The sequence below is a fragment of the Rhodnius prolixus genome, unplaced genomic scaffold (assembly GCF_049639745.1).
Source record: "Rhodnius prolixus isolate KJV_2025 unplaced genomic scaffold, Rpr scaffold_5, whole genome shotgun sequence".
NCBI lineage: Eukaryota > Metazoa > Arthropoda > Insecta > Hemiptera > Reduviidae > Rhodnius > Rhodnius prolixus.
The window spans coordinates 17,373,524-17,400,233 of NW_027411624.1; the positions used below are offsets into that span (position 1 = coordinate 17,373,524).

Here is a 26,710-nt window from a genome sequence, read left to right on the forward strand (position 1 = left end):
AGAAATCAACACACAAAAAAGGGAAAGTGCTAGAAATGATATACATAACTAAGACAGAAAACAGTTTAAATTTCAAAACAGACACCAACAATTTAAACAACATATACGCAAACTTACTACAAAATACTTGGACAATTGGCAACACTGACTTCCACACAACCAAACACATATCACACAAAGACCGATCACACTCAGTCCATGAACAGACAAGACAGAAGACACACCAACCCTGTAATGATGTAAAACAGTATATTGTAAATTAGGTAAATAATTTTTGTAAATTTCATTATATTATACATATTCATTTTAATAGAATCTGTAAATATGTTCCACAGCCCTGAAGATGTAAACTAGTCCCTAGGTCGAAAGCTCGGCAGAATAAATGAATCACGACTGAAATGGCAATTATTTTTTCATTCCTATTGAAACTATGAATCAGTCACCAAAAAGAATGAACAACAACTACATTATATCGAATAACTTTATTCTTAGCAATTACTCATTATCAACTCATCAATTTTAACTAAAATTCATATTTTCTCAACAAAATATGGGACCCTACAGTTAGCTTAAGTGGCCCTTTACAATCTATTTGAACTGTGATCTGATGAGGAGAGAAAAAGTTGAAAACCGGAAATCATTTCATCCGAAAATTGTTTTAAACAAGAATTAACCAGTTAAGTGTTTCGATCTTGTTGGAAAATGTGTCTCCTAAGTGCTTCGTACAAATTAAGCGATGACGAATATATTCGTCAAACCCAGAGTATGTTTGATATGAAATTGGGTTGCAATGAAATGACTTATATTTCTTTTTCGTTATTTATTTCTTGTACATTTATTTATATTAACATAAATAGGAACCAAAAACATCAAAAATAAACTTCGTTGCACTCGAATTGTTGTTGATCTGGGAACAGCTTGCTACCGATTTACTTTCTTCGATCGGACAAAAATATTCTCTAAATTACCTTATTAGCTCAAATACGCATTCAAATGATGAAAGTGTTATGGAGGAAATCCGACAAATAATCATAAAACTCGGAAAAATCCGGTGCCACTAAATTAACTAAACAGTTTTCTCAATACTGCCCTTGCATAAATACCAAATTACAAAGAATGCACATTGCTGCAATTATCCCGAGTAGGTGGCAACATTACAGACTGGTATTTATGCAAATGAATCCCTAGACCAGATGATAAAATACAAACAATTATGCAGGGAAAGATCTTGGCAGGTTAGTAGCCCACGACTCTCAGCAATTTGGATGATCGCTAAATCCCAGCACATGAGCCAAAAGCTCCGCCTCTTGAATACACAGGTAAATAGGGAACAAAAGGATCCTCATCCCGTTTTTTATTACCAGACGCGCCACTTACTGCATAGTCTAGCCCAGTGGTCGGCAAAGTGTGGCTCCAGAGCCGCATGTGGCTCTTTGGCTCCTTAAGTGCGGTTCTGGCACAAATATCCACGGAAGGCACAATAATATTTTCATTTAAAATAAACTTGGTAAGAAAAAAATTACATCTTATTTTGATAAATTAAAATTCTTCTATAAATCGAGAACATGTATAATTTTTTGTTTAAGTTAAAAGATAGATAGGTAATTAAAATTTTATATTGTTGTAAAAATACGTAACGAACATCGGGTTTAATTTTATTAGTTTTCGTAAACGTAAACACAAACCATGTACAAGCTACCGGCTGAGATTGTTCGTATGTTATAGCAGGTTTCAGGAATTTAAAAACAGCAGAGCAACTTTAGCATTTGTCAAAAATCCTCTTAATGCTACGATAACCGAGTTGAAATTTTCTCCTTTTGAAACTGACATTGGTAGCTTTGAAATACAATTGCTGGATTTAAAAAACAAGGAGATATGGCGCTCTAAATTCGAACGTCTTTGTGTTGAATTGGAAATATTGGAGAAGAAAAAATGTGATCTTAGTTCACAACACAAGTGGTCTGCTTTGAATGACCTGGAGAAGGAAGACACGATCATTTTCAACGTTTGGAATAGTATTCCTGACTCTTACGATCAGCTGAAAAAGCTCGCGTTTGCTGTTCTTTCCCTTTTCGGTTCTACATATATATGCGAACAATCTTTTTCAAGCATGAACATTATCAAGAGTAAACTGAGAAGTCGTCTTATTGATGAGAACTTGGAATCATGCCTAAAATTAAAAACGACAACATACAAACCTGACTTACTCAAACTCAAGGAGATGCAAGCACATTGTTCGTATTAATAAATATTTATTAAGTATGAAATTTAGTATTATTTAGTGTAATAAAAGTTTACTAAACAATCAGATTTGGCTCCCAATTTTTTTTAAAATCGTTGTAATGTTCATATTTGGCTCTTGGGCTAATAAGTTTGCCGTCCACTGGTCTAGCCTAACACAATATATGAATTCGTTATTGATTCAGTGATGACTAATAAAAGACAAGGATACATTTACGAAGACTAATTCATACTATATATCTATCTATTAGTTCTTTTTATTTCGAATTGGTCTCAAAATATTCCAAACTTCTTGCAGTTTACGAATATATTTTAGTTTTTAACTAAAATTGCAAAATTAACTGCCGATGGTCACCAATGAAAACGCATGACGAATATCGCCAACTGGAGAGCGGCAGCTCAGAGTAGGACTGACTAGCGGAAACTGGTTGAGGAGGCCAAGACTCAGCATTGAGTTGTAACGCCATTGGATGATGATGATGTTTTTTAAAAAAACTATGTTTTGAGCAGATAATGTTAAAATTTTGTCATGAGTGGCCGCCAAAATAATTATCAATCAAAAGGAAACCATGAATAGAAAAAGATTTAGAACCGAATTTCCCCAAAAAGTAGTGGTTGTAACCAAGTTTGGAGGATACAGTTCTTTTAACATTACCAACGTCCAATCTACGAAGATTGGATGTTACAATAAACAATTTAAATTGCTTAAAAAATTTACAAATTATTTAATTAAAAAAAAAAATATGAAAATGTTGATAAATTAAGCAAGACAGAAAAAGAAGACAGTATAAAGAACAATGTTCCTGATTTTCGTAAAGAGTTCGGACCACTGTTAATGAAATAGAGGAAGAAAAGTTTAAGACGATATTAAAGTTTTGGCTAAAGTAGGGTGGATTTGTTCAAGTCCAACCAGCCATATGATTGGCTGTACTTATTCGCCCTTCTCCTTCATAAAGATCTAGTTCAAAAACTCTTTCGCTCCTCCAAGTCCATTGTTGTGCCTTTCCTTCAATGGCAAACCCCGAGATAGAGGAACCAGCTATGAGCACCACCAGTAAGTTACGCTGTAGGAGGGGATAGCGACAAACAAGGAAAAAAGAATATGCCATCATTATAGATTTACAAAAGGGAAGGAAATTCTCCATTATTCATCTAGTAATATATAAGATGGAATCTATGTTCTAGTCAACATTATTATTTGGAACATGAAATTTAATTGAAGTTTAACGAAGAAAACTTGGAATTAATATTTACGGTATTCGACACAGCGCTCGATGCTGAACTAAGCCCGTAGTGTGAATATCTAGTTAAATAAGTCTATCACGAAGATGGGATAAAACGAACTCTTTGAAAAAGAAGATCAGCCAATAGCGTACCAATGCTTTCTATCTGAATAACTCTCCGCTGATTATTCTGAATAACAACCTCCTGAATAGTGGACATATCTAAAACATATTGTAACGAAGTTGACCTGGGCGGAGAAGAAAGGCCTAGATTGTTCTAGAGGTTGAACGACCAAAGTCAGTAACAGGCCGCCACTGCATAAACAAAAGGGGCGGTATCTACTTGTTGCAGAAAGGAAAGGCCTAGATTGTTCTAGGGGTTAAGCGACTAAAGCCGGTAACAGGCCACCACTGTGTAGACAAAAGGACCGGTCTTTACTTGAACTAGAAAGGAAAGGGCTAGATTGTTCAAGGAGTTAGTGACCTGTGTAAAAGCCAGCTAAGAGAAAGGCCTCAGTTGGGGTGGTGGCATATGTGTTTCCCAGCCAGTGATTGACAGGTGAGAGTGAGACAGACGGAGTTGGAGAGAGACGGAGAATGGGAGGAGGCGGCTCACAGCTGAGGTGGTGGCAGTATGTTTTCTCCAGCCAATGAACGTCAGGAGGGCGTGGAAACTTATGCTCAGAGAGTTGGAGGAGGGCAGTCCCAGTTGGAGGGAGGCACGCAGTTAAAAGGAGGCAGACACAGCTGGAGAAGTCAGTGTTAATCGAGTTTTTAAGCAGTTTTAATCAAGTTTTAAGGAGTTCTTAACGAGTTGTTAATCAGTTAGTTTTGGAGTTAGTCTTGGAGAGTCAGTGTTGAGACATAGTTAGAGAGAGTCAGTGTTGTGGAGTGCTTCAGTGGTAGCTAGTCAGGCAATTAGTCAGTTGATGAGTAGAGCTGTGTTAGTGCAGCTGAGACTAGTGCAATTCGGTGCAGTGCGGACCAGTGGTCAGTCGTGGAACAGTTTTGTGGCGTTACGTAGTGAGTAAGTAACAGTAAACTGTTGTGACTGTTGTAAATGGTGACTGTAATGAATAGCGTTAGTTGCTAGTAAATGTTAATGTTAGTTAATGTTAATGTGTGAATAAATCAGGTTATTACTTACAACTTTAGCGAGTTTTATTAGTTAAACAAACCCACATATTATTAAAATAACTAGTGGCAGGCACTAGTTGTGTAAGTAAAGTTTTTTTTAGAAAAACTTTACAATATTAATGCTCCTTACTTTGTTTCAAACTCTACCTTGCATCGAGGTCCCCTAGTTACTTATGTTTCTAGGAGCTGCAAGATCCCGTTTTATTAAATTCCACACATCAATCATCTCACATCCTAATCCACTAGTATCCTAAACTTACTGCACTGCCTGGACATACTCCAAGACGGCTGAAGCGCCGGTGGCCACGCGATTTTCTAAATGAAGTAAGTGCCAGTGTACAATAGTGAACTGTACCTCTTTAGGAGTTTCACCAATGGGTGAATTCTACTCTCATGTATTCAGGTATTTGTTCTATGTTTCATGTTGTATCAGCTTCACTTGTTGCAGAATTATACTGCAGTTGTGTCACAAAAAAAAAAATCTGTGTCTGTGTCATGGACACGACTGTGTGTTGTACGTGAATATGTTTACGTGACGGGTTATATTTTTTATAATATAATAATAATAATATATTATACACTTATGTCCGAATGGATTGTTGACAAACGTCGTAGTGAAACGTGCACTAGCTGCTGCCCAATGTGTCTTCATAATCGACGATCGAACACAATCTATGCCAATACAGCCCGTTGTCGATGTAGAAGCGATTTCATCATCCACTTGCATAATTTCAACCGCCCTAGCTGCAGATGTACTGACACCGTCGTTGATCCGCTCGGCCGCATCCATTCTTTTACGTTCCCGGCACAGCTTAGCTCGGTCATTTGGTGTTTTATTATTACCATTCGATTGTTCTTGAGAAGCTCTTTCCAACCGTATACGATCTCTGTATTTAGTTTTGGCTTTTCGACGCGTATAGGCCGACATTATATATTTTTGATAATCTTTTTTTATTCTAACACCTTATTATATTCACTGTCACTATTTTACACTAATGTTTTATATACAATCGTTGGATTGTGACGACAGTTGACGATTAAAACTAAAACGAATATCGTAGCTTCTCCGAGTCAAAAGTTATACTAATTGCAAAACTCGATACGCAGCAAAATGATCTCTAAATGGCGGCACTTCCCCCTCAACCGCGCGCGATGCGTCTCAGTCCTCGCTTATCGTAATGAATTCTTTGATCCTTTAGCTATCCAGTGGTCTAATTTAATTTTGGATGTAGACGTTAGATTCGAGAAACTATAATGCCAAACTGGATCCCCCGATTTTGTTATCATTAGGTTTTTTTGGATTGCCTCCATATGATAGCAAATTTAAAGACGTATTCACGTCAAAATAAAAAATAAAAATAAAGTTGAATCTTTATATACAAATAATCAAAATAGAATCATTTCATGACCACCTGTTAAAAGTTGAACTGCACATAAAACAATGAGTCAATTGTTCGAAAGCTCTAGTAGGGAAAGAAATATTCTCCTCTTGTTACGAGTGTTCTAAAATTTGCCCAGTATAGGCCATATTTTTTTTATTTTTTTACTTTATTTTTTTTTAAGGTCTGAAAAATGGTAAAGAAACCTTAAACGTTAATCCGAACTGAAGATGTAGCTTTAATTTGTTGGGGTGTAATTTTATTTCATTCAAACACTAAAAAGCTTTATTTACGATAAGAATGCAACCCAATGTCAGGATATTCTTTTGGCAAAATCTAATTGGCTGAACTTCTTGATTTCCGTAACTGTCAACCAATAAGAATGTCTTAAGGTCAAGAACGTTCAACCAATCAGAATACAAGAACGTTCTACCAATCAGAATACAAGAACGTTCTACCATCACTTTACTTTCACCAATGAAATCGAAGCATAACGACGCCTTAAATGAATGTTCAGAATAGCTGTAAATTCTGTGATCACAGAAGTCTCCTACAATAAACCCACTGATATCAACTGACAAGATTGGCTGAACTTGTGAACGAATCACAGTATTTGTTATTTTTTAAAAGTCTGAACGATTCTAGGTTCCTGAACAATCGTTACTTTAAGTAGTCTGTGCGGAGTTCTTTTTATTGCCTTTAATTTGAACTTTAAAATTAAAAAAGTAAATAAATTATTCTACAAATATATAAATGATTGTATCCTGAAGGAAAAGCAATCGATCATCCATTTATCTAAAGAGCTCACATGGCCTGTATTAAGCTTTTTAAGAAAATCAATAATAATGAAATCATTCTATACAATATTTTGTTATAAATTATTATGAATTCTCTCCCCTTATTTATGCACAATTATGTATAATTTCTATAATGGTTTATGGATTGCACTTAATCCAAATTTTTGTGCAGCAATAAATTTGGGAATTGCACCGAAGAGGTACGTAAGAGAAAGAAGAGGATCACGAGCATAAAGACGATCTTAGAAGTGCTGACGACCTACATGGTACTAAGCTCAAATCCGTGCAACAATAAGCACAGTCATAATTTGAAGTGTTATGGATATGTAATAAATAGATTACACTTGAAGCCGACAATCTTTGCGAATGAAGCAGAATGTGAATATTTGGCCAAATCAAGCAAAAGATTTACACATCTTTAGCACATATTTTATTGTTCTGTAAAATAAATCAATAAAGGAGAAAACAAGAACAAAACCAAAAAAACCAGAACAATTATTTTTATAAATCCATTAAATTGGTGCAAATCCATTTCGAATGAACACTCCAAGTTTATTTCTCTTTAAACACGCGGAAAGTCTTGAGAGCTCCAAGAAACCGCTGCCATGTAGATTGTTCGATAAATCCATTTCTTCTTACGAAGCCCAGAAACTTTCCTAGAGCATTCTTTGAAACCGTATGATCTCTACTGGCCGCGCGAGAGCCAAATATTTCTTACCGCAACATAACCTCTCGATGGTAACGTGATTAAACAGAATTCGGGGACCTCGTTTACCTTCTCCTCCTAGCAGTCTATACAGAGATTCCGGATTAAATAATCTAAGAAGGCTGGTCGCCTGATAAATCTGGTTCAAGTAAGTAAATGCTGCTGTTAAATAGATTGGGCATAAGGTTTTGATTTCGTATTTGTCAGGGTGTCTCCCAGGTCACCGTTTAGGAACTGTTTGCCCTTGGTTTTTTGTTTTTTTTTAAGGTTTTGGTCCAATTAATAAAGCATTCCTGACCAAATTCCTAATCCTAATACCATTATTTCCAGGCAATCATTCAAGGTCAACCTTGAGTTGCTCAAGGAATGTCTACATTTCTAAAATGATGGATGAGGTTTTATTTAGCTGCTAACGGTTTAAGCGCAACCATTTTGTCCGAGAATATCTTGAAAGACTATGAAGTAACTGTCTAGAAAACTTTCAACGAATGTCACTGGTTTCATGTCGAAGATTCTACTCTAGAGATCTTGGAACCTTCTTAAACGAGATGGAACCCTTTGGGCTGTCCAATACAGTCCATATTTCAATCAGTCCATTAGTATCAAAATCACTTAATGATCAGTTAAAATATTTTTATAAGTACGCGTTAGAAAAACCAAAATAAAAAGTAGCGTAATAAGTCGGCAGACATACCATTTACTATCATGTCGCCCTTTTCTGTGGTCCAATAGTTAATTGAAGAAGGAAACGCTTCTGTCTGACATTCCAAAGTCACATCCTGGCCAGCGTAAGCGCCTTCCAGTTGGTTGGCTATTGACAACATCGGTGGAACTGTAAAAACAAAATGAAGAAATTAATAATTCATTTAACAATAATAAGTTGAAATATAATTGCGAGTAATATTCAAGATAAATAAAAAAAACTATTTAATTACTATGAACCGCCATTACAGTGGGCCAAAACACTGTGAAAGCAATGACTGAAAACAATTCTAACCTGCCACTTACATTAGTAGATAAAACGACCGTCTTACTAAGGCAGCGCTGGAATGGTGAGTTTGCCTCTGAGAAGGCATTATTAGTTTCAAAAGGGGAAATAACTACTTTAATAAAGTTCACAGTGAAGTTGCTGTTTTAGACAGCTGGTGAAACAACAACAGTTTGATTTCCGTTGACGTGTGCGCATAAACTTAATCAACTACCCAGATGTTGGTATACAAACGCTTTAAGTTTTTAAACTCTTACTAATAAAGTATGAATAACTTTTCTTTTCTTTATTTTTAAAGAATTAATGAACCATTTTAGTTTAAATTAAAGTAAGTCGAAACTTTACTTATCATTACTATAATAAATAAATCTAATATATGTTTCGAAATTGACTCGGATTCGTAAGGGCTTACTTTGAAGTAGTGAGCTGAACATCCGGAGATAAACTAGAAATCAGAAATTAGAGAGTTTTACAACTTGTGCTTGCAACAATGACACGGAATAGTGGAATTTCTTTTTAAAAAAATCCCTAAATGTTAAAAACTTATATCAGAATTCATTGTGAATGAGCAGCATTAACTAACCAGACAAATTCTGATGAAGTTGTGAGCAATTTAATGATTTTTTTTTTTTAAATAGATGCTGCAAATTTTTCTTCTTCAATTTTCAACAGTTTTGACTGTTCTTAACAATAAATGTATGTGTGTAAGATTGTTAAATATGGGCTTAGAATTTACATAACATTTATGACCGCTATTCCGCAGAGTTTCTAAACTGACCGCAAGTATCATGCTGTTGATATAATAGGTAATAAAGTCAAATTCATGTCACTCATATCTAGGGTTGCCAACTGCCCTTTTTTGGAAAGGACTGTCCTTTTCTAACACCTGGTTGTCCTTGCCCTTTCTTAAATTAGGAAAGGCCGCCTTTTGTCCTTTTTTCAGATATTATTCACACAAATCTAATTTATTTTATTGTATTTTTGATTTAAGTTCCAACTTCTGAGACTTCTTCATTTGGCGTGTTGTTTTTCTGTTCTAACTGAACTGAATAGGTCAACAGTTTATTGATGTAACGATGAACAAAATGCACAAAATCGTACTGGATTTGATGATTCTGATTAATTATATTCTTATGGTAGGTGAATTCCTTTCATAATGCCGACGCTGTTTTGAGGCCTACTTTTTTGCAATTAATCAGAGATTTCTGCATCAATTTTTAAAATAACCACTATTCATGGCGAAAGGTGTTTGTACGTAGATGTTTTTCATGAATAGTGCACTTTTTAAACTTATATAATATTTTTGAGAAAAATGAAGTCAAAGTTTTTGGAAAAAATCAGAAACTTGCTATTCCTTATTTGGGCCACAAAGTGAAATACTTAATATTATTATTTTGGAATGTCAATTAGCTTATTTAAAAGGAAATTTAACCTTCTTTCTAATGAGCTTATTGAAATTGCTGTAGCTTTAATAGTTTTAGAAATATAGGCAACATTTTGCTAAAAAGTAGCAAAAACCTTGAAAAAAACATAAAATTAAAAATATCTATAAAACGGAGCCGAATCGTGTCATAGTTTATATAGATTTTTTGTTGCAAATGATGCCCAGAAGTAACGGTAGTCTTACGCTGAACACTCTAGATATTCCGAGGCCCCAAAAATCCTGTCGACGGCTCTGAATGTACCTAATTTTTTTTAGGGTGTCTTTTTTTGAAACTTTATTGAGTTGGCAACCCTACTCATATCCTAACCTTCCAGGTGCATCACCTGTAGGACCACTATTGATGGCCTGCAGATAATGCAAACCAAGTTTCTAAGGCTGGTAACATAAACTTGCCACGATATAAACAGATTAAAGACTTGCACGACTCTAGTGAAATTGAATAAAATGTATTTCCCACGCCACTGAAAAGTTTTTGTGGCCATTACTAGTGTTATTAAGTAACCCACATTGTAGAAACACAGGGAACTATAACGTTAGAGTTGAGTACACGTATCTTTGGACGAGAAATGCTTCCAAGTGAGCTTATAATGTTAAAGGTTTGTCTAAAAACAAATTCCTTTAATCTACACTATTTTTGAACCTTTTATTATAAACAGTTACGAGGTTATAGTATAAAATTGAATGCTAAAAAAAATATTGTACATATTAAAACTGTCCGGTAGGACAGTTGTATAAGGGTTGACCATCAAAAACTGCACGAAAAAGCGTAACGTTGAAAAACACCCAACTTTGACAATTTTTTTCTCTTTTTCTATAAAAGATAAAATTCCCAAATTTTCTTTAAATCTTACTCCAAACCTTCCTTTATAACTGTAATTTTTTTGCAACCACCCAGATCTAATAGGTTTCGAGAAAAAAGTTGCCGAAAATGAGCAAAAACGGCTTTTTCAAAAAATGTTCTTGTTCTTGTTCTTGTTGTTGTTGTTCTTCTTGTTGTTACCTTTTTTGTAAACAACGTAGCGCCTAAACGCGTGAACCGATTTTCATGAATGAGGTGTCATTCGATTCAGTATTTTATGTAGATGTGCCTTTTGGGGGTCCCGACGCTGTACATCGAATGGGTGAGGAGTTAGCCCCCTTTATGTAAGGCCCCCTCCAAAATTATTATTATTAATTACTCTGTAAATCTTGGCCCGATTTTGATAAAATTTGGTAGGATGATAGGGTTAGGGCTCCCCTACGTAACATTAATGCGGCGATCAGCTCTTACACTTGTTAAGGGGAAGTATAGCAATCGTTTCAAATTATCGACACGTGAACCGATTTTTATGAATGAAGTGTCATTCGAATCGAAATTTTATACAGATTTGCACTTTAAAAGTCTCGGAACCGTGCCTCATAAGGAGGGGAGTTTGCCCCACCCAAATAAGGCCCTTTCTAAAACTATTATTACCAATATTTCTATAACGCTTAGTACGATTTTGATAAAATTCAGCTCGAATAAGTGGTTATAGCTCCTCTACGTTGCTGATTCTCTTGCTCCTACTAAGAGGAAGTACTGCAATCGTTTAAATTATCAATGAGTGAACCGATTTAAATCAATGAATTGTTCGATTAAAAAATCTTTGCCTCTTTGCCTTTTAGGGAGAAGTACTGCAATCCTAGTTTATTTTTCTTACTCCTCTTAAAAGGAAGTACTGAAATCGCAGTTTAATTTTGCTATTTACGTACAAATACCTTCCTATGTTATTCAAAACGCTTTCTCAAAAAAATTGTTATTGAGGATGGTTTGGGAGCCGCAACTACAATCATTCTTTAAAAAGATCTCTCCAGTGGTAGTTAACACCTTATCAGGTTATAATGATAGAATTGCTTATTCCAAATTTTAAAAAAATCTGGAATTTTTATTCAGATACGTAACTTTGTAAAATAGACAAAAAGGAAAATCTATCCAAAAGGTACAAAAATCTCCTTAACAAAAACTTACAGTTTAAAATGTTAAGTATAAGGGTTGATTAAACGCCAAAAGGTACACAAATCAGCAAGTACCCAACATTTCATTAATACCTCATTAATATTTAAGTAATTCTACTGCATTAATTTTCATTAATAAGTTATTTTTTAGAATTTATTAGATATCACAGACCCTTATGCTGGCCACTTCATTTATATTATTTTTTTGTTATAATTATGATAAATCACATATACGTACATGCATGTTAAAGTAAAGATAAAGTTAGAGTTGGCTACTGTCTTGAATTCGTCTTACCGAAATATTCGTGAGCACAAATAACACACAGTTAATAACAAGTAGATTATTAAACAATAATTATTCATTTCTCTATTGTAATTTAATTTAGTCCCCCTAATTTTACTTATAGTGAAATACTGGAATAATTAGCTGTCCTAAATATATGCATATCTTATTTACTTTATATTACATATATACAACATTGTGGGAAGAACACCTAGATGGAGAATGTAATTGAAGAAAACTATATTATTTGCGATAAAGCCAGATAATTATTACCTATTATTATAAACGTTTGACTACTTCATACAATAACAATTACTTTAATCGAAGAATGAACTTAAACCGACGATTTTTATTTAAGAAATAAAAATAAATAAATAAAATAAACAAAATCATTGATGTTTGTTGGTGTAAGCATTTTTTTAAACAAGGTTTTGAATTTTTTAGCCTCATATTTTTATTTTATTTTTTATAACGTTTTTCTTTTTAACCTGTAATTAATAGTTTGATTATTATAGATAACTAGATATTACAGTCAATCTACAGTGCTACTTGAACATATATTTTGCAGACGAAAATGGCCAGCATAAGGGTCTGTGACATCTAATAAATTCTAAAAAATAACTTATTAATGAAAATTAATGCAGTAGAATTACTTAAATATTAATGAAGTATTAATGAAATGTTGGGTACTCGCTGATTTGTGTACCTTTTGGCGTTTAATCAACCCTTATACTTAACATTTTAAACTGTAAGTTTTTGTTAAGGAGTTTATACATATTTTCAATTGTTCATTATATGCATAACCTAGGACAATACTGTATACACAAATGGCATTTTAAAAGAAGGTTTATACCCTTTTTCTCTAAACAGTCTTGTATCGAATGCGTGCTATCAATATGTACATTTCAAAGAAAATTATTGGAAAAATTTTCAAGATTTGGGCACCTATATTTCTCTATCGCTTCCATTAGACACCAAAAGAAACTATAAAAGTTCAGTAAAAACCTCTTTTCTAAGACTCAACGTACTTCAAAACCGGATATCTCTGCTGAATACTTGACGCCAAAAATAATAATAATTTCTTCGTATTAAGAGAAAATAAAATTGAACAATACCAAAATGACAGCAGCAACATTATGGTATTGTATAATATTAAGGATGACATAAAAATTTAATATAGTATGATAAAAAAGAATGAAGTGTCTTACATTGAACTCTGAGAAAAACTCTTTTACTGATGGAGGGCGGCACTCCGTTGGAAGCGATGCATAGATATGCACCCATGTGCAGTCTGCTTACTTTCTTTATTGACAATATTTCACCATCAACCACATTTACTGGGAGGAAAAAAAAAACAAAATTAATTATTTATCTTTTATATTACAAATTTGGAGCATGCAGTTAGGCTGTAAATTTTGTGGCATAGAAAGTTGAAGGAGTTGCTCTTGAAAATTAAAAATTTTTAATTGAGGTGCCGATCGGAGAAGGAACTGGATCCATGTCTCTTATACCCCATTGCAATGCTTAACTCTTCCAATCAGCGTTCAGGCGATTCAAACACCTACCAATATCATAATTACATCCTTCCTTATGCGAGAAAAGATGCTGTCCAGCCCAAATCTTAATATAAACCTTTTCTGAGCCCATCCTGAGCTCCTTTAACTCCATTATTCTCCAATTTTTAATTTCTCTGCGGACTTCTTCTACTTAAACCTCAAATTGGTGTGGAGGATCCTCTGTCATTGCCAACTTAACCATCCTCACGTTCCCTTCTATCAAATTCAGGTTCGGGTATCCGGAAGTTCTGGAATGATGTCTGCTGGAAAAACCGAGCACACTTCCCATAGAGTCATAGATCTCTCTTTGATCAATCATAAACTGGCCAGTCCCTTTTGCTGCAAAATGTCTAGTTTTCATTTTTTTCCCCCCCCTCTAAGGGTTTTCCACAACTCGTGGTTCCCTTCAGCCATCGCGAGTAAATGCCTTTTTCCAAGCGGCAAGATCCTCTGCCTGTTCCTCTGTCAGACCATATCCTGCCATCATCTCCTTCATCTGATCCCTCCACCCACTTCTAGGTCTTCCTCTCTTTCTCCGGCCAACTAACTCGCTGTCCATCACCACCTTAGGCAATCTCTCTGGACCCATCCTCCTTACATGTCCATACCATGTGAGTGCCTTAGTCTCTCTATTCTCCAAGACGTTCCTCTCCACTCCCATCCTTTCCCTGATATCAACATTTCTCATTTTGTCCCGCCTCGAACATCCTGCAGATCTCCTTAAAAAATCCATTTCTACTGCTAGGAGTCTCTCGCGCTGTCTTCTGTTCAACACCCATGTTTCTGCGGCATACAATAGGATACTTTAGAGAATCGATGCGCTCCATAGCACTGGGTTCAATAGTCCTATTACTTTTTTCCATCTAATGAAAAGCTAATTTTCATCTGTCTAGAAAAATCACAGCAAGAACAAGAACTATGCCGTTTATCTACCTTCTCTAAAATATCCTCAATCTTCTTGAAGATTCTCTCACCCTTCAACCGACTCCTAACCTTAAAGAGCCTCTCAAAATCCTATTTGTTAAACTTTAGAACTGTTTTAGTAACTTGAAATTATTTATTGAAGTTTAGTGGTTTTACTTTAATTTTAAACCAGTTTGAGGAACATACAGCTTTCCACCTTTATGGTCGTCTTTATTAAATAATAAATGACCCTAGCTCAATAATCGACTTATAGTTTACCCCTTTAGTGTTAATTATGTTTTAAGGTGCCACAAAATTTAAGCTATACTCAATTAATTAGCAAAATTCATTACCTAATTCTCCATTATAATTGATATCTCGTCCATCTTCTCGCCTCCACATAACATATGGATCTGGATAGCCTTGTGCTCGACATTGCAACGTTACGTCACTAGTCTCCCTCACCACAAGGTCTGTGGATGAATCTCTTTCCAAGATTCTGGGAGGTACTGCAACAAGTAATAATAGTTTTACATTAATGTTCTGTAACTTCTAAAATAGTGTCTATTGCCAGAAACCTGAATATAATGCTTTCAACTTCCATTTTAAAAAAAAGGTTTATAATTTTGTCCAGTAAACTGAAGATATAAATAAAACTAATTAGAGATAATTAGAGACTTTTAATATAAGGTAGAGGACAGCCTCTGAAACCTGAATTCCTAAAATTTTGAGACATTTGCTATAGCCACGGAGTTTTTAAAGTACTCGTATACGAACACTTATTCAGAAGTTATTATTATTAAGACTTAATTGATTAGAAAACAAACCAAATGAACTAATTTTTTATTTATTTATTTACAAATTTAATGAACGTCTGAACAAGAGAATATAATGTTGTGGTTTCTTTATCAAAACTTGGGCAAGCACTGGGCCTGAAACTTCAAAGTACTTCGAGTTAACACTAATTGATGCCACAGGCCCCAGTCGGCTGCACTCAGACTAACTCTTTCCAGGAGCTTCTGATGAAGCATCTTTCTGTCGGACCATAGGGTGTAGTAGTCATAGATTTAGTTATTACAAAAAAATCTATCAGCGCAACTTAGCTTGAGGTCAAAATAAATTTGAATTTTAATTATATAATATAACAGTCAACGCAATTGTAGAATTAACGGCCTCTTGTTAAACATAATTATACAACAAACTTATAACTTCAGAATAATGTTCCTCGAACTAGAACGTCAGATTATAAAGAGCAACTTTTGCACTAGGCCCAGTAATAGTTTGAAACTTCATTTAAATTATGGCTTTGCCATCTATCCCGGATTGCATAGGAAATAATTTAGTAAATTGCAACTTCACCTAGTTATTCTTAAATATACTATTTATACATTAAGACAAAAAATACGATGAAAATATCAAGGTAATAATGTGAACAGAAATTAAAACAGATTTAAAACCTGGCGAAAACATCTTTTAATTACTTTAATATTATTATTATTGTGTTCTTTTTAAAGGTGCTTAACAACTAAGGTCCTTCGCACCTGACAATGTTGCTGTAAGACACTACACTAGCTCATTCTAATCTAAAACTATCATTCTAACAAAAAAACACTCATGCATATAAATACATTCATCCAAATAAATACAATCACACACATTAAATCTAATCGCGATTTGTGATGGAGTACTTGATATTCCTCGCATCACATTAATAACCTAATCTAAGATAAAAACATATTTACATACTTTCATAATTAGAGACTAGCATAGTGTCATATGAGACTATATAAATCTATATCTTTAAGGTATTGCAAGGCTTTCCTTGCATTGTCTTCATTATCGTCCAGGATCTCTTTCATGCTATTACCCATGTTTAACTTCCGCCTAGCCCACGTATATCTGGTACATTCTACGAAAATATGATGGACGGATAGCATTACATTGCAGGTTCCACATATGGGTTGCTGCTCACCTCTAAAGATATAGCCATGGGTTAGCATCGTATGGCCTATTCTTAGTCTTGCAAGTATGACTTCTTCGTGGCGGGACTGTCTACTTGAAGTCATCCATTTTAATGGTGTGGATTTAATACTTCTCAGCTTATTCATTAATGGAAGTGTTTCCCATTCCCGTTTCCATAGCAATAAGGCTTGGGTGCGCAGATAAGCCCTCCAATCCAACGGCAGAACATTTTCCTTTGGGTTACTTATTAAGGCTGCATTCCTAGCGGCCTTGTCGGCGATTTCATTGAATTCAATCCCTGAATGTCCGGGAGTCCATAGGAAAACGACTGTTTTCCCAATTTCAGCACAAAGATGCAGACGTTTATGCACGGTCTGGATGAGTAGGTTGTCTGTATCCAACTTACATATCGCATCCAGAGAGTTTCGAGAATCTGAACAAATTAGAAATTTTCTCTCAGCGGAATCTATTATGTGTTCTAAAGCTTTGAAAATCGCAAAAAGTTCCGCTGTGAAGATACTAGAAATATTGTTCAGTGACCAGCTGTAACTCCTTCCATCTATCACCCAGGCCGATCCCACTCCAGTAGCCGTTTTAGAGCCGTCAGTGAAAATTTGCTTATAATTCACATATTTATTTCTCGTCCTTTCTAGGAACTTATTTCTATAAACGTAAGGAGGCGTATTATTCTTAATATACTTACTAAGAGTGTAATCTGTTAGAGGTCTGTTGAGTACCCAAGGTTCGATCTGCCATGCCTCCGAGTTTACTGTTGTAGGAATCTCGATATTATTTTCGGTACAGAGATTAGCAAAACGTATACTTAGAGGTTTGCTGTTGGTATATGTTCTGTACTTATCCAATAACTCCGGTGTAAAAACGGTTTTGTAGCACAAATGGTTTTCCAGTGGTAATAACTTCGCTACATAGTTACACATTAAAACATTTCTTCTAGTTTCTAACGGAGGTTCTCCGCTTTCCGCGTATAAACTGTTCACTGGACTAGTTCTCAACGCTCCAAGCGCCATTCGGATTCCTTCGTTATGTATTGGATTTATTATTCGCAGTAAAGAATTTCTTGCCGAACCATATATTATACTGCCATAGTCTATCTTCGAACGGACGTATGCTTTGTAGAAATTCATCATACTATGTCGGTCCGCTCCCCATTTTGTCCCTTTTAAGACTTTGATTGCATTCAATTTCCTTATACATCTTTGCTTTAAATCCTCAAGATGTGCACGCCAACTTAATTTTGCGTCTAAAGTTAGTCCTAAATACCTGACTTTACTTTTGCAGGGAATTATTCTACCTTCCAACTTCAACTCTACGGTTGGCTGAGTTTTGCGAAGTCGGTGGAAATGAACGCAATTACTTTTACTTGGCGAGAAGCGGAGACCATTCTTTTTCGACCATTGTTCAAGTTCGTCTATAGCCATCTGGAGACCATCCTCCGCTACAATGAAGCTAGGCGAGCTTCTAAATATTACTAAATCATCTGCGTAAAGCAGTCCGTGTACCGATTGTTCCAGCGAAGTTAGAACGCTATTTATTGCTATGAGGAATAGAATAGGGCTTAAAATACTCCCCTGAGGGACTCCATTCTCTTGGATGAAAGGAGACGACAGGGCTCTCCCAAGGCGGACTCTGAATATTCTCAGTTTTAAGAAATTCTGGATAAATATTGGTAGGTTCCCCCTTAGGTTCCATCGATGCATCTGCTTAAGAAGGCCATACCTCCAGACCATGTCAAATGCCTTTTCTATGTCAAAGAAAACTGCTATGAGATGGTATTTTTTCAAAAAAGCATTCTGGATAGCACTTTCGAGTTCTAAAAGAGGATCAATTGTGCTATGGAAGCGTCTGAACCCAGTCTGATGTTTATCTAGAAGTCGGTTTGTCTCTAGGTACCACGTCAAGCGCTTACTTATCATTCTTTCTAATGTCTTACATAAGCAACTGCTGAGAGTAATTGGACGATAAGATTCGGGCATTGATTTATCCTTTCCTTCTTTTGCGATAGGTATCGTAATGGCTACGCTCCATGCTTTCGGGAATTGTCTACCACTCCATATTCTGTTATAAAACCTAAGTAGATATATTTTGTTTTGTTGAGTTAGGTTCTGTAGAAATTTGTAATGAACATTATCAGGCCCTGGGGAAGTATTTTTGGATTTAGATAAGGATCTCTCTAACTCCCACATTTTAAAGGGAATATTATAATTTTGGTTACATCCCTCTTCAGAAAAATCAATGGCCTGGTTTTCCTCCTCTAGTTTTATGGAGAGAAAGTCCTTAGGATATTTGTCTGATCCAGATACCTTTGCGAATGCTTCTGCAAACAGTTCTGCTTTGTCCAAGTCTTCAGTTTTGACACTACCATTTATGTTTAATCCAGGGATCTGGGTAGTAGACCTAACGCCAATAATTGCCTTAATTTTTTTCCAAATCTCTGAAGAAGGTGTTGACTGCGAAATAGTTGACACAAATTGCCTCCAGGATTCTTTCCTACTTTCCTTTATTATCCTTCTTGCCTTAGATCTTAATATTTTATATTTGGCAAGATTCTCTTCGGAAGCTTGGTTGTAAAATTGTCTCAGAGCTTTTTTTCTATTCTTAATTGCATTTTTACATTCCCCATTCCACCATGGTGCGGGAGTTTTCTTTAAAGTTACACTCGTTTTAGGAATTGAGGTTTCTGCTGCGTCGACTAATACTTTAGTGATATACTCAGCCTCTTCATCGATATTGTTAAATTCTTGGTCTCTAAAATTAGCCATGGAAGCAAATTTCTCCCATTGGGCACGTTTTAGTGACCATCTGGGGACTACAGATAGATTCGCATCTTGATTTGCACAGGAGATCATAATTGGAAAGTGATCACTTCCGCATAGATCCCTGTGAACAGTCCAATCGAGAAGTGGTAATAGCGATGGAGAAGAGAACGCTAGATCTATGGCGGAGAGTGATCCATTACTGCTATTGAAATGTGTAAATTCCTGCTTATTAATTAAGGCAATGTTTTCTTTAACTAATATATCTTCCAGCATTCTGCCACGCGGACTCACGTGGGTAGATCCCCACATGGTATGATGAGCGTTAAAGTCACCTACTATTACATAGGGCGCTGGCAGCGCACGGATGTGCCTAGTTAATTCTCCTTTAGTGACAGGAATAGCGGGTGGTAAGTAGATGTTACAGACAGTAATCTTTGTTGGGATGTACACTGTCAGGTGTATCATTTGGATATCACTAAGTATGCTAACATCGTTTTCGCAGTAGATGTCGTTTCTCACGAAGATGACAACGCCTCCACAGGCTCGGTTGCCTAGAAGAAAGTCTCTTCGGTAAGCTCGAAAACCCTTCAATTTTGGGATATCCTTTTCTCTAAAATTAGTCTCTTGCAGACAAACAATTTTAGGGTTATATCTATTTACCAACAGTTTCAGTTCTTCTAAGTTTCTATAAAAACCGCGACAGTTCCATTGCAGGATCATTTAAAATGTTAAAATTAAATTAAATTCTTTTCATTTTTTCCCTTTCCCTTTCTTTCGAAGGTCGAATACAATTTTTTTCAATTCCTCGAGCTCTAAATTTTCCAACTCTTTATTTTCAACGCTTGTTAAAGAAGAGTTTGAGGAAGCGTTGCTTCTCAATTCCCTCCTGGTTTCCATTTTTTGTTCTACTTTCTTGTACCCACTCCCTCCTATTTTCCTAGGGGGTGAAGAAATAGAATTCATCTTTGTAGTAGGAGAGCTTGGGGTTTTGGGCCGCTTTTTGATTTCTTTCACGGGTTCCCTCGTGACAACCTCCTTGGTTACTTTCACGGGATCGCTCGTGACAACCTCCATCTCACATTGAGCTTGCTCAGCTAGGTCTTCCTGGTTTTCCAGTTTTTTAATAACCTTCTCATACTTATTTTCTAACCTTTCTACACTTTTTGCTAGGACTTCTACTACTGCTGTAAGCCGCGTTATCACGTCTTCAAATTTCTTGGTTTCCAAGCTAGGTGCTTGGGAAACACACTCTGCATAGCTGATTGGTCTAGCTGTTTCAGCTTTCACCCTCTTTAATGCTTCGTTGTAACTGATACATTCTTTTACCTTTAGTTCCTGTATTCTTTTTTCCTTTTTAAAGATTTCGCATTCTGCAGATAGCGGGGAATGAGGGCCTTTGCAGTTTATACATATTGGCGGAGTTGGACACTCATTCTGGTGGATAGGACCCGAGCAGAGCTTGCAGCGGTCCCCAACAGAGCAATTATTTGCAATATGTCCTAACTTCCAACATTTGAAGCATCGTAGAGGGTTCGGAATATAATGCCTTACTGGCAATGACAAGAACCCGGCCGTAATTTTTTCTGGTGGTTGAGATCCCACGAATGTAAGAATAAGTGCAGGGGTTGGTTTCCTTTCATTGAATTGTTGCTTATACAATCTCTTTACTTCAACTACACCCTGCGATCTGGATTCATTCAGTATCTCTTCCTCTGTACAGTTCAGCAAATCATAGCTCGAAATCACACCCTTAGAATAGTTTAAACTTCTGTGTAATTCAACTTTAACGTTTAATCCTTCATACTTATCCAAGGTTAACAATGATTTTGCACGTTCATTTGCAGCACTGGTTTCTATAAGCAGGGAACCGTTACGTAGTTTTTTGGTTTTGGTCCCCGGGCAAACATTTTTTAGGAAAGTGAATACTTTGTACGGCCAGAAGGGCTCGAAGTTTTTTCCTTCGTCTACACAAGACATTACGAAAAATTGTCTTCCCAATCCTGTTTCCGAAAATAGAATTTTCGGATCAACAGCATTATTTTTTTTATATTTTACTAATGGAGATTCTCCATTCTTTGCTGATCCTGATGAAATTTGAGTGTTAGTGGTTGGCAACATAAAGTTCCCACGAGTGGGGACGATCTATACTACCCCTTCGGCAGAGCGCCCTTACCGTCAGGGGGCCTACTTACTCACTGAGTTCGGCCTGGTGCTCAGTGGGGCCGATAAGTGGGCCGATACCCCCGCCCACAAACCTCCCGGCTCGGTACTCACACCGGAATTTAGGGGCGTCTGTAAGTGTAAAATTAGGTGGTGTGTATGTGTGTACATGTGTTTGTGTGTGTGTACGTGTGAATGAGTGAGTTTCAAATGTGTGCATGTGTATATATGTGTGGTATTGAGCTCGGGTTCCGTGGGTGCGCTACACCCATACGACTGTTATCCAGCCGCCCCTGCGTAGTCCTTTAGTCGCCTTTTACGACATCCTGGACGGGAGCAGGCCTATTCTAATCCCCGGTCCTGCAGGGGCGTACTTTAATATATTAAAATTTGTATAAAAATAATAATAAGTAGCTGCACCCATGACTCGAAATGGAATCTTTCCACTTAAAAATGCAAGCTCATAATCAGCAATAAAACCCCTTGTAAGTTTAATTCCTAAACATTTGTCACTTGCAGACTATATTAGAAAATTTACAAATTCAACTTAAAAGAATCTAAAAGATCTTCTTGGCTTTTATTTTTAATGTCACCAATGATTTTGGAAAAGATTATGTGGCCGTTTGTACAAATGTAAGAGGGTGACTGTCCATGTCCCGAGCAAGTGTTGTTTAGTTACATCGGGGACGTGGTTTGTGGTGAATACTTACTCTGCTAAGGAAATCTTAAATTGGACTCTTCATAAGCTGAGAATTGTCACTTACTGCGTCTTTCGAGAAGTATGTCAAAGTATGTTTTAGACTAGAGCGGATTCAGTACTTCATTGATACACTAACTCTATCTTGGATGCCATCCAACATAGTATATGGACAACAAGAAGACGGAAGGCTTAGTTTCAATTGAATCTTTCATTGTGCCAAACCATTTTGCTGTGTGTTTAACTTAGTCCTTCATTAAAACCTTGTTTCGCAGCAAATACGAATCTTTTCGGCATAACTTACCTTTCTAAATGAAAGAAATCACATCCCCTTTACATCGACCGTCTGTCAGCCATCCTTCTCAAAACATAACTAAAGCAAGTGCTTCAAGTTTCAAGTCACAAGTTGATGCTCAAGGTATAAGAAGAAGAATAATTAAAAATAGAAAGTGTATTAATACCAATGAGGACTGAGATCAGATGATGGTAATTTCTTAACGCTATTTCTGCAGTTGAAAAAGTTCATTGTCAATTCAACATGTTTGCAATGATCTTTCTAGTTCTAGCATTTATAGTCAAAGCTTTTAAAATTAATTAGATAAGATATAGTGGTCAAAAAAAGTATTCATACACTAAGTTTTCTTACTTTATCTACTGAACTTTTGTTTCTAGGATGACTATTTCTTCAGCACTGAATTCGAAGATAGTAACAATGAATTTAATGCTCTCATTTTCTTTTATAAACATAAAGAATCGATTGAAAAGCAGAAAAATAATTTATTGTATGCAAAATAAGTATTCATACACTCAGTCTGAATGTTACTCCTTAACAAAAACTTACAGTTTAAAATGTTAAGTATAAGGGTTGATTAAACGCCAAAAGGTACACAAATCAGCAAGTACCCAACATTTCATTAATACTTCATTAATATTTAAATAATTCTACTGCATTAATTTTCATTAATAAGTTATTTTTTAGAATTTATTAGATGTCACAGACCCTTATGCTGGCCATTTTCGTCTACAAAATATATGTTCAAGTAGCACTGTAGATTGACTGTAATATCTAGTTATCTATAATAATGAAACTATTAATTACAGGTTAAAAAGAAAAACGTTACAAAAAATTAAAAAAAATTATGAGGCTAAAAAATTCAAAACTTTTTTTTAAAAGAAACTTCACCAACATACATCAATGATTTTCAAAAATCGTCGGTTTAAGTTCATTCTTCGATTAAAGTAATTGTTATTTTATGAAGTAGTCAAACGTTTATAATAATTATCTGGCTTTATCGCAAGTAACATAGTTTTCTTCAATTACATTCTCAATGTAGGTATTCATCCCACAATGTTGTATATATGCAATAAAGTAAATAAGATATGCATATTTTTAGGACAGCTAATTATTCCAGTATTTTACTATAAGTAAAATTAGGAGGTCTAAATTAAATTACAATCGAGAAATCAATAATTGTTGTTGAATAATCTACTTGTTATAACTGTGTGTTATTTGTGCTCTCGAATATTTCGGTAAGACGAATTCAAGACAGTAGCCTTCTCTAACTTTGTCTTTTTCTACTTTAACATGCATGTACATATATGTGATTTATCATAATTATAACAAAAAAATATTATAAATGAAGTGGCCAGCATAAGGGTCTGTGACATCTAATAAATTCTAAAAAATAACTTATTAATGAAAATCAATGCAGTAGAATTATTTAAATATTAATGAAGTATTAATGAAATGTTGGGTACTTGCTGATTTGTGTACCTTTTGGCGTTTAATCAACCCTTATACTTAACATTTTAAACTGTAAGTTTTTGTTAAGGAGATTTTTGTACCTTTTGGATAGATTTTCCTTTTTGTCTATTTTACAAAGTTACATATCTGCTTTACAGATTTTTTTAAAATTTGGAATAAGCAATTCTATCATTATAACCTGATAAGGTGTTAACTACCACTGGAGAGATCTTTTTAGAGAATGATTATAGTTGCGGTCCCCCAAACCATCCCCAATAACAATGTTTTTGAAAAAGCGTTTTGAATAACATAGGAAGGTATTTGTACGTAAATAGCAAAATTAAACTGCGATTTCAGTACTTCCTTTTAAGAGGAGTAAGAAAAATAAACTACGATTGCAGTACTTCTCCCTAAAAGGCAAAGAGGCAAAGATTTTTTAATCGAACGACAATTCATTGATTTAAATCGGTTCACTCATTGATAATTTAAACGATTGCAGTACTTCCTCTTAGTAGGTGCAAGAGCATCAGCAACGTAGAGGAGCTTTAACCACTTATTCGAGCTGAATTTTATCAAAATCGTACTAAGCGTTATAGAAATATTGGTAATAATAGTTTTAGAAAGGGCCTTATTTGGGTGGGGCGAACTCCCCTCCTTATGAGGCACGGCGTCGAGACTTTTAAAGTGCAAATCTGTACAAAATTTCGATTCGAATGACACTTCGGTCGGTTCACGTGTCGATAATTTGAAACGATTGCTGTACTTCCCCTTAACAAGTGTAAGAGCTGATCGCCGCTTTAATGTTACGTACGGGAGCCCTAACCCTATCATCCTACCAAATTTTATCAAAATCGGGCCAAGATTTACAGAGTAATTAGTAATAATAATTTTGGAGGGGGCCTTGCATAAAGGGGGCTAACTCCTCTCCCATTCCATGTATAGGATCGAGACCCCCAAAAGGCACATCTACATAAAATTCCGAATCGAATGACACCTCATTCATGAAAATCGGTTCACGCGTTTAGGCGCTACGTTGTTTACAAAAAAGGTAACAAGAAGAAGAAGAACAAGAAGAACAAGAACAAGAACATTTTTTGAAAAAGCCGTTTTTGCTCAGTTTCGGCAACTTTTTTCTCGAAACCTATTAAATCTGGGTCGTTACAAAACAAATACAGTGATAAAGGAGGGTTTGCCCTATAATTTAAAGAAAATTTGGGAATTTTATCTTTTATAGAAAAAGAGAAAAAAATTGTCAAAGTTGGGTGTTTTTCAACGTTACGCTTTTTCGTGCAGTTTTTGACGATCAACCCTTATACAACTGTCCTACCGGACAGTTTTAATAACTAGGGTACGGATTCGTATGTATTTACATATTTTTTTCTAGGCAATTTACAGACGTTTTTCAACTAGAAGTATTCATACTGACACTTTTTAAGCCGTTTGAGTCTACTTTTATTTCACATATTTCCATATATTTGGATTTTATCGTATATTTATACATATTTGATTAAAATAAATAAATATTTCTACATATTTAATCAAAATATGTACATATTTTTTCATATTTTTCATTTTGGGCATATTTTCATAATTGGGAGGTGGTTGACACCTTGCATTCATTTCTGACAATTGCGTATTTCTTGCACAAACCATTACCCAACTTGAGTCCCAAAATGTTCGACTGACAGAAAACGTGTCCAACGTTAAAAAAGTCGTCGAAAAGGTGGAAGGAATACCTGGGAGTAAGGGAGATCTGATCAGATCAAAACTGGTAGAAGTACTGAGCAAGAACAAAGGGTGGGAGACCATCTGCCAGATTTCTGATATTATCAGTGGAACAGAAGTCACCTCAGAACATCGTGTACCCTTTATTACAACCAACGAGATAACTTCTTTCAGCAAGGCACCTATAACATCTGTAGATGTTGAACGATCTTTTAGTCGTTACAAGTCCATCTTACGCCCAGATCGTCGTCACTTTACGTTCCAACATTTGAAATTTCATGTGGTTGCAAATAGTTTCGAAGAGTGAAGTTTTCAAAATTGAAAATTTAACACATCTTTTTATAAATAGTAAAAATGTTCTTTGTTGTATAAATCATTATAACTTGCCCCCCCCCCCCAAAAAAAAATCCATTTTCATAAAAAAATTGTCCATTTTACTTAAATATTCCAGAAAATATTTTAAGATAATCACATATTTTCTACATAATTGACGAAAATAAATGCATATTTTAATTAAATATTTGGCATTTTTAAATACATAAAAATCCGTTCCTTAGAACATAATTAACGCAAAACTAAAGACCTAATATTTTGTAAGCAATCCCTTTGCATATGTTATTGCCTGAATCCTCCTTGGCATAGATTCCTGATGGTCTGTGGCGTAACAAGGGTCCCTGAAGTTGACCACCAGGCTTTCTGTGAGTTGGAGTGCTCATCGAAAGCGCATACTTTCAACTAAGGAATGACTGCTTTATAACGCCTGGAAACGAACTTCTCACCTATCCACAGTCTCCGTATATAAACCCTATTGAAAATTTATGGTCTTGTTTGGAGCGGAAAATTTGAAAATTGAAATGTTTTTCCAGAAAAGAGCTCATAACCAATTTGAAGAAATCATGGGCAGAAATCACATCTCAAGAGACATTAAAACTGGTGGAATCTATGCCAAGGAGGCTTCAGGCAATAATTAATGCAAAGGGACTTACAAAATATTAGGTATTTAGTTTTGCGTTA

General features: G+C 35.4%; 1 protein-coding gene across 3 annotated transcripts in view; it reads right to left on the reverse strand.

The window, feature by feature from the left end:
- Positions 1-26,710, reverse strand: part of LOC141458465 (lachesin-like) — a 381,486-nt gene that overhangs the window by 56,350 nt on the left and 298,426 nt on the right. For all 3 annotated transcript variants that reach the window (XM_074136460.1, XM_074136461.1, XM_074136462.1), the window contains 3 exons: positions 14,985-15,140; positions 13,381-13,509; positions 8,178-8,315 (listed from right to left, as the gene is read on the reverse strand). In XM_074136460.1, coding sequence (XP_073992561.1) covers positions 8,178-8,315; positions 13,381-13,509; positions 14,985-15,140 — 423 coding nt within the window. The remainder of the gene's footprint in view (positions 1-8,177; positions 8,316-13,380; positions 13,510-14,984; positions 15,141-26,710) is intronic.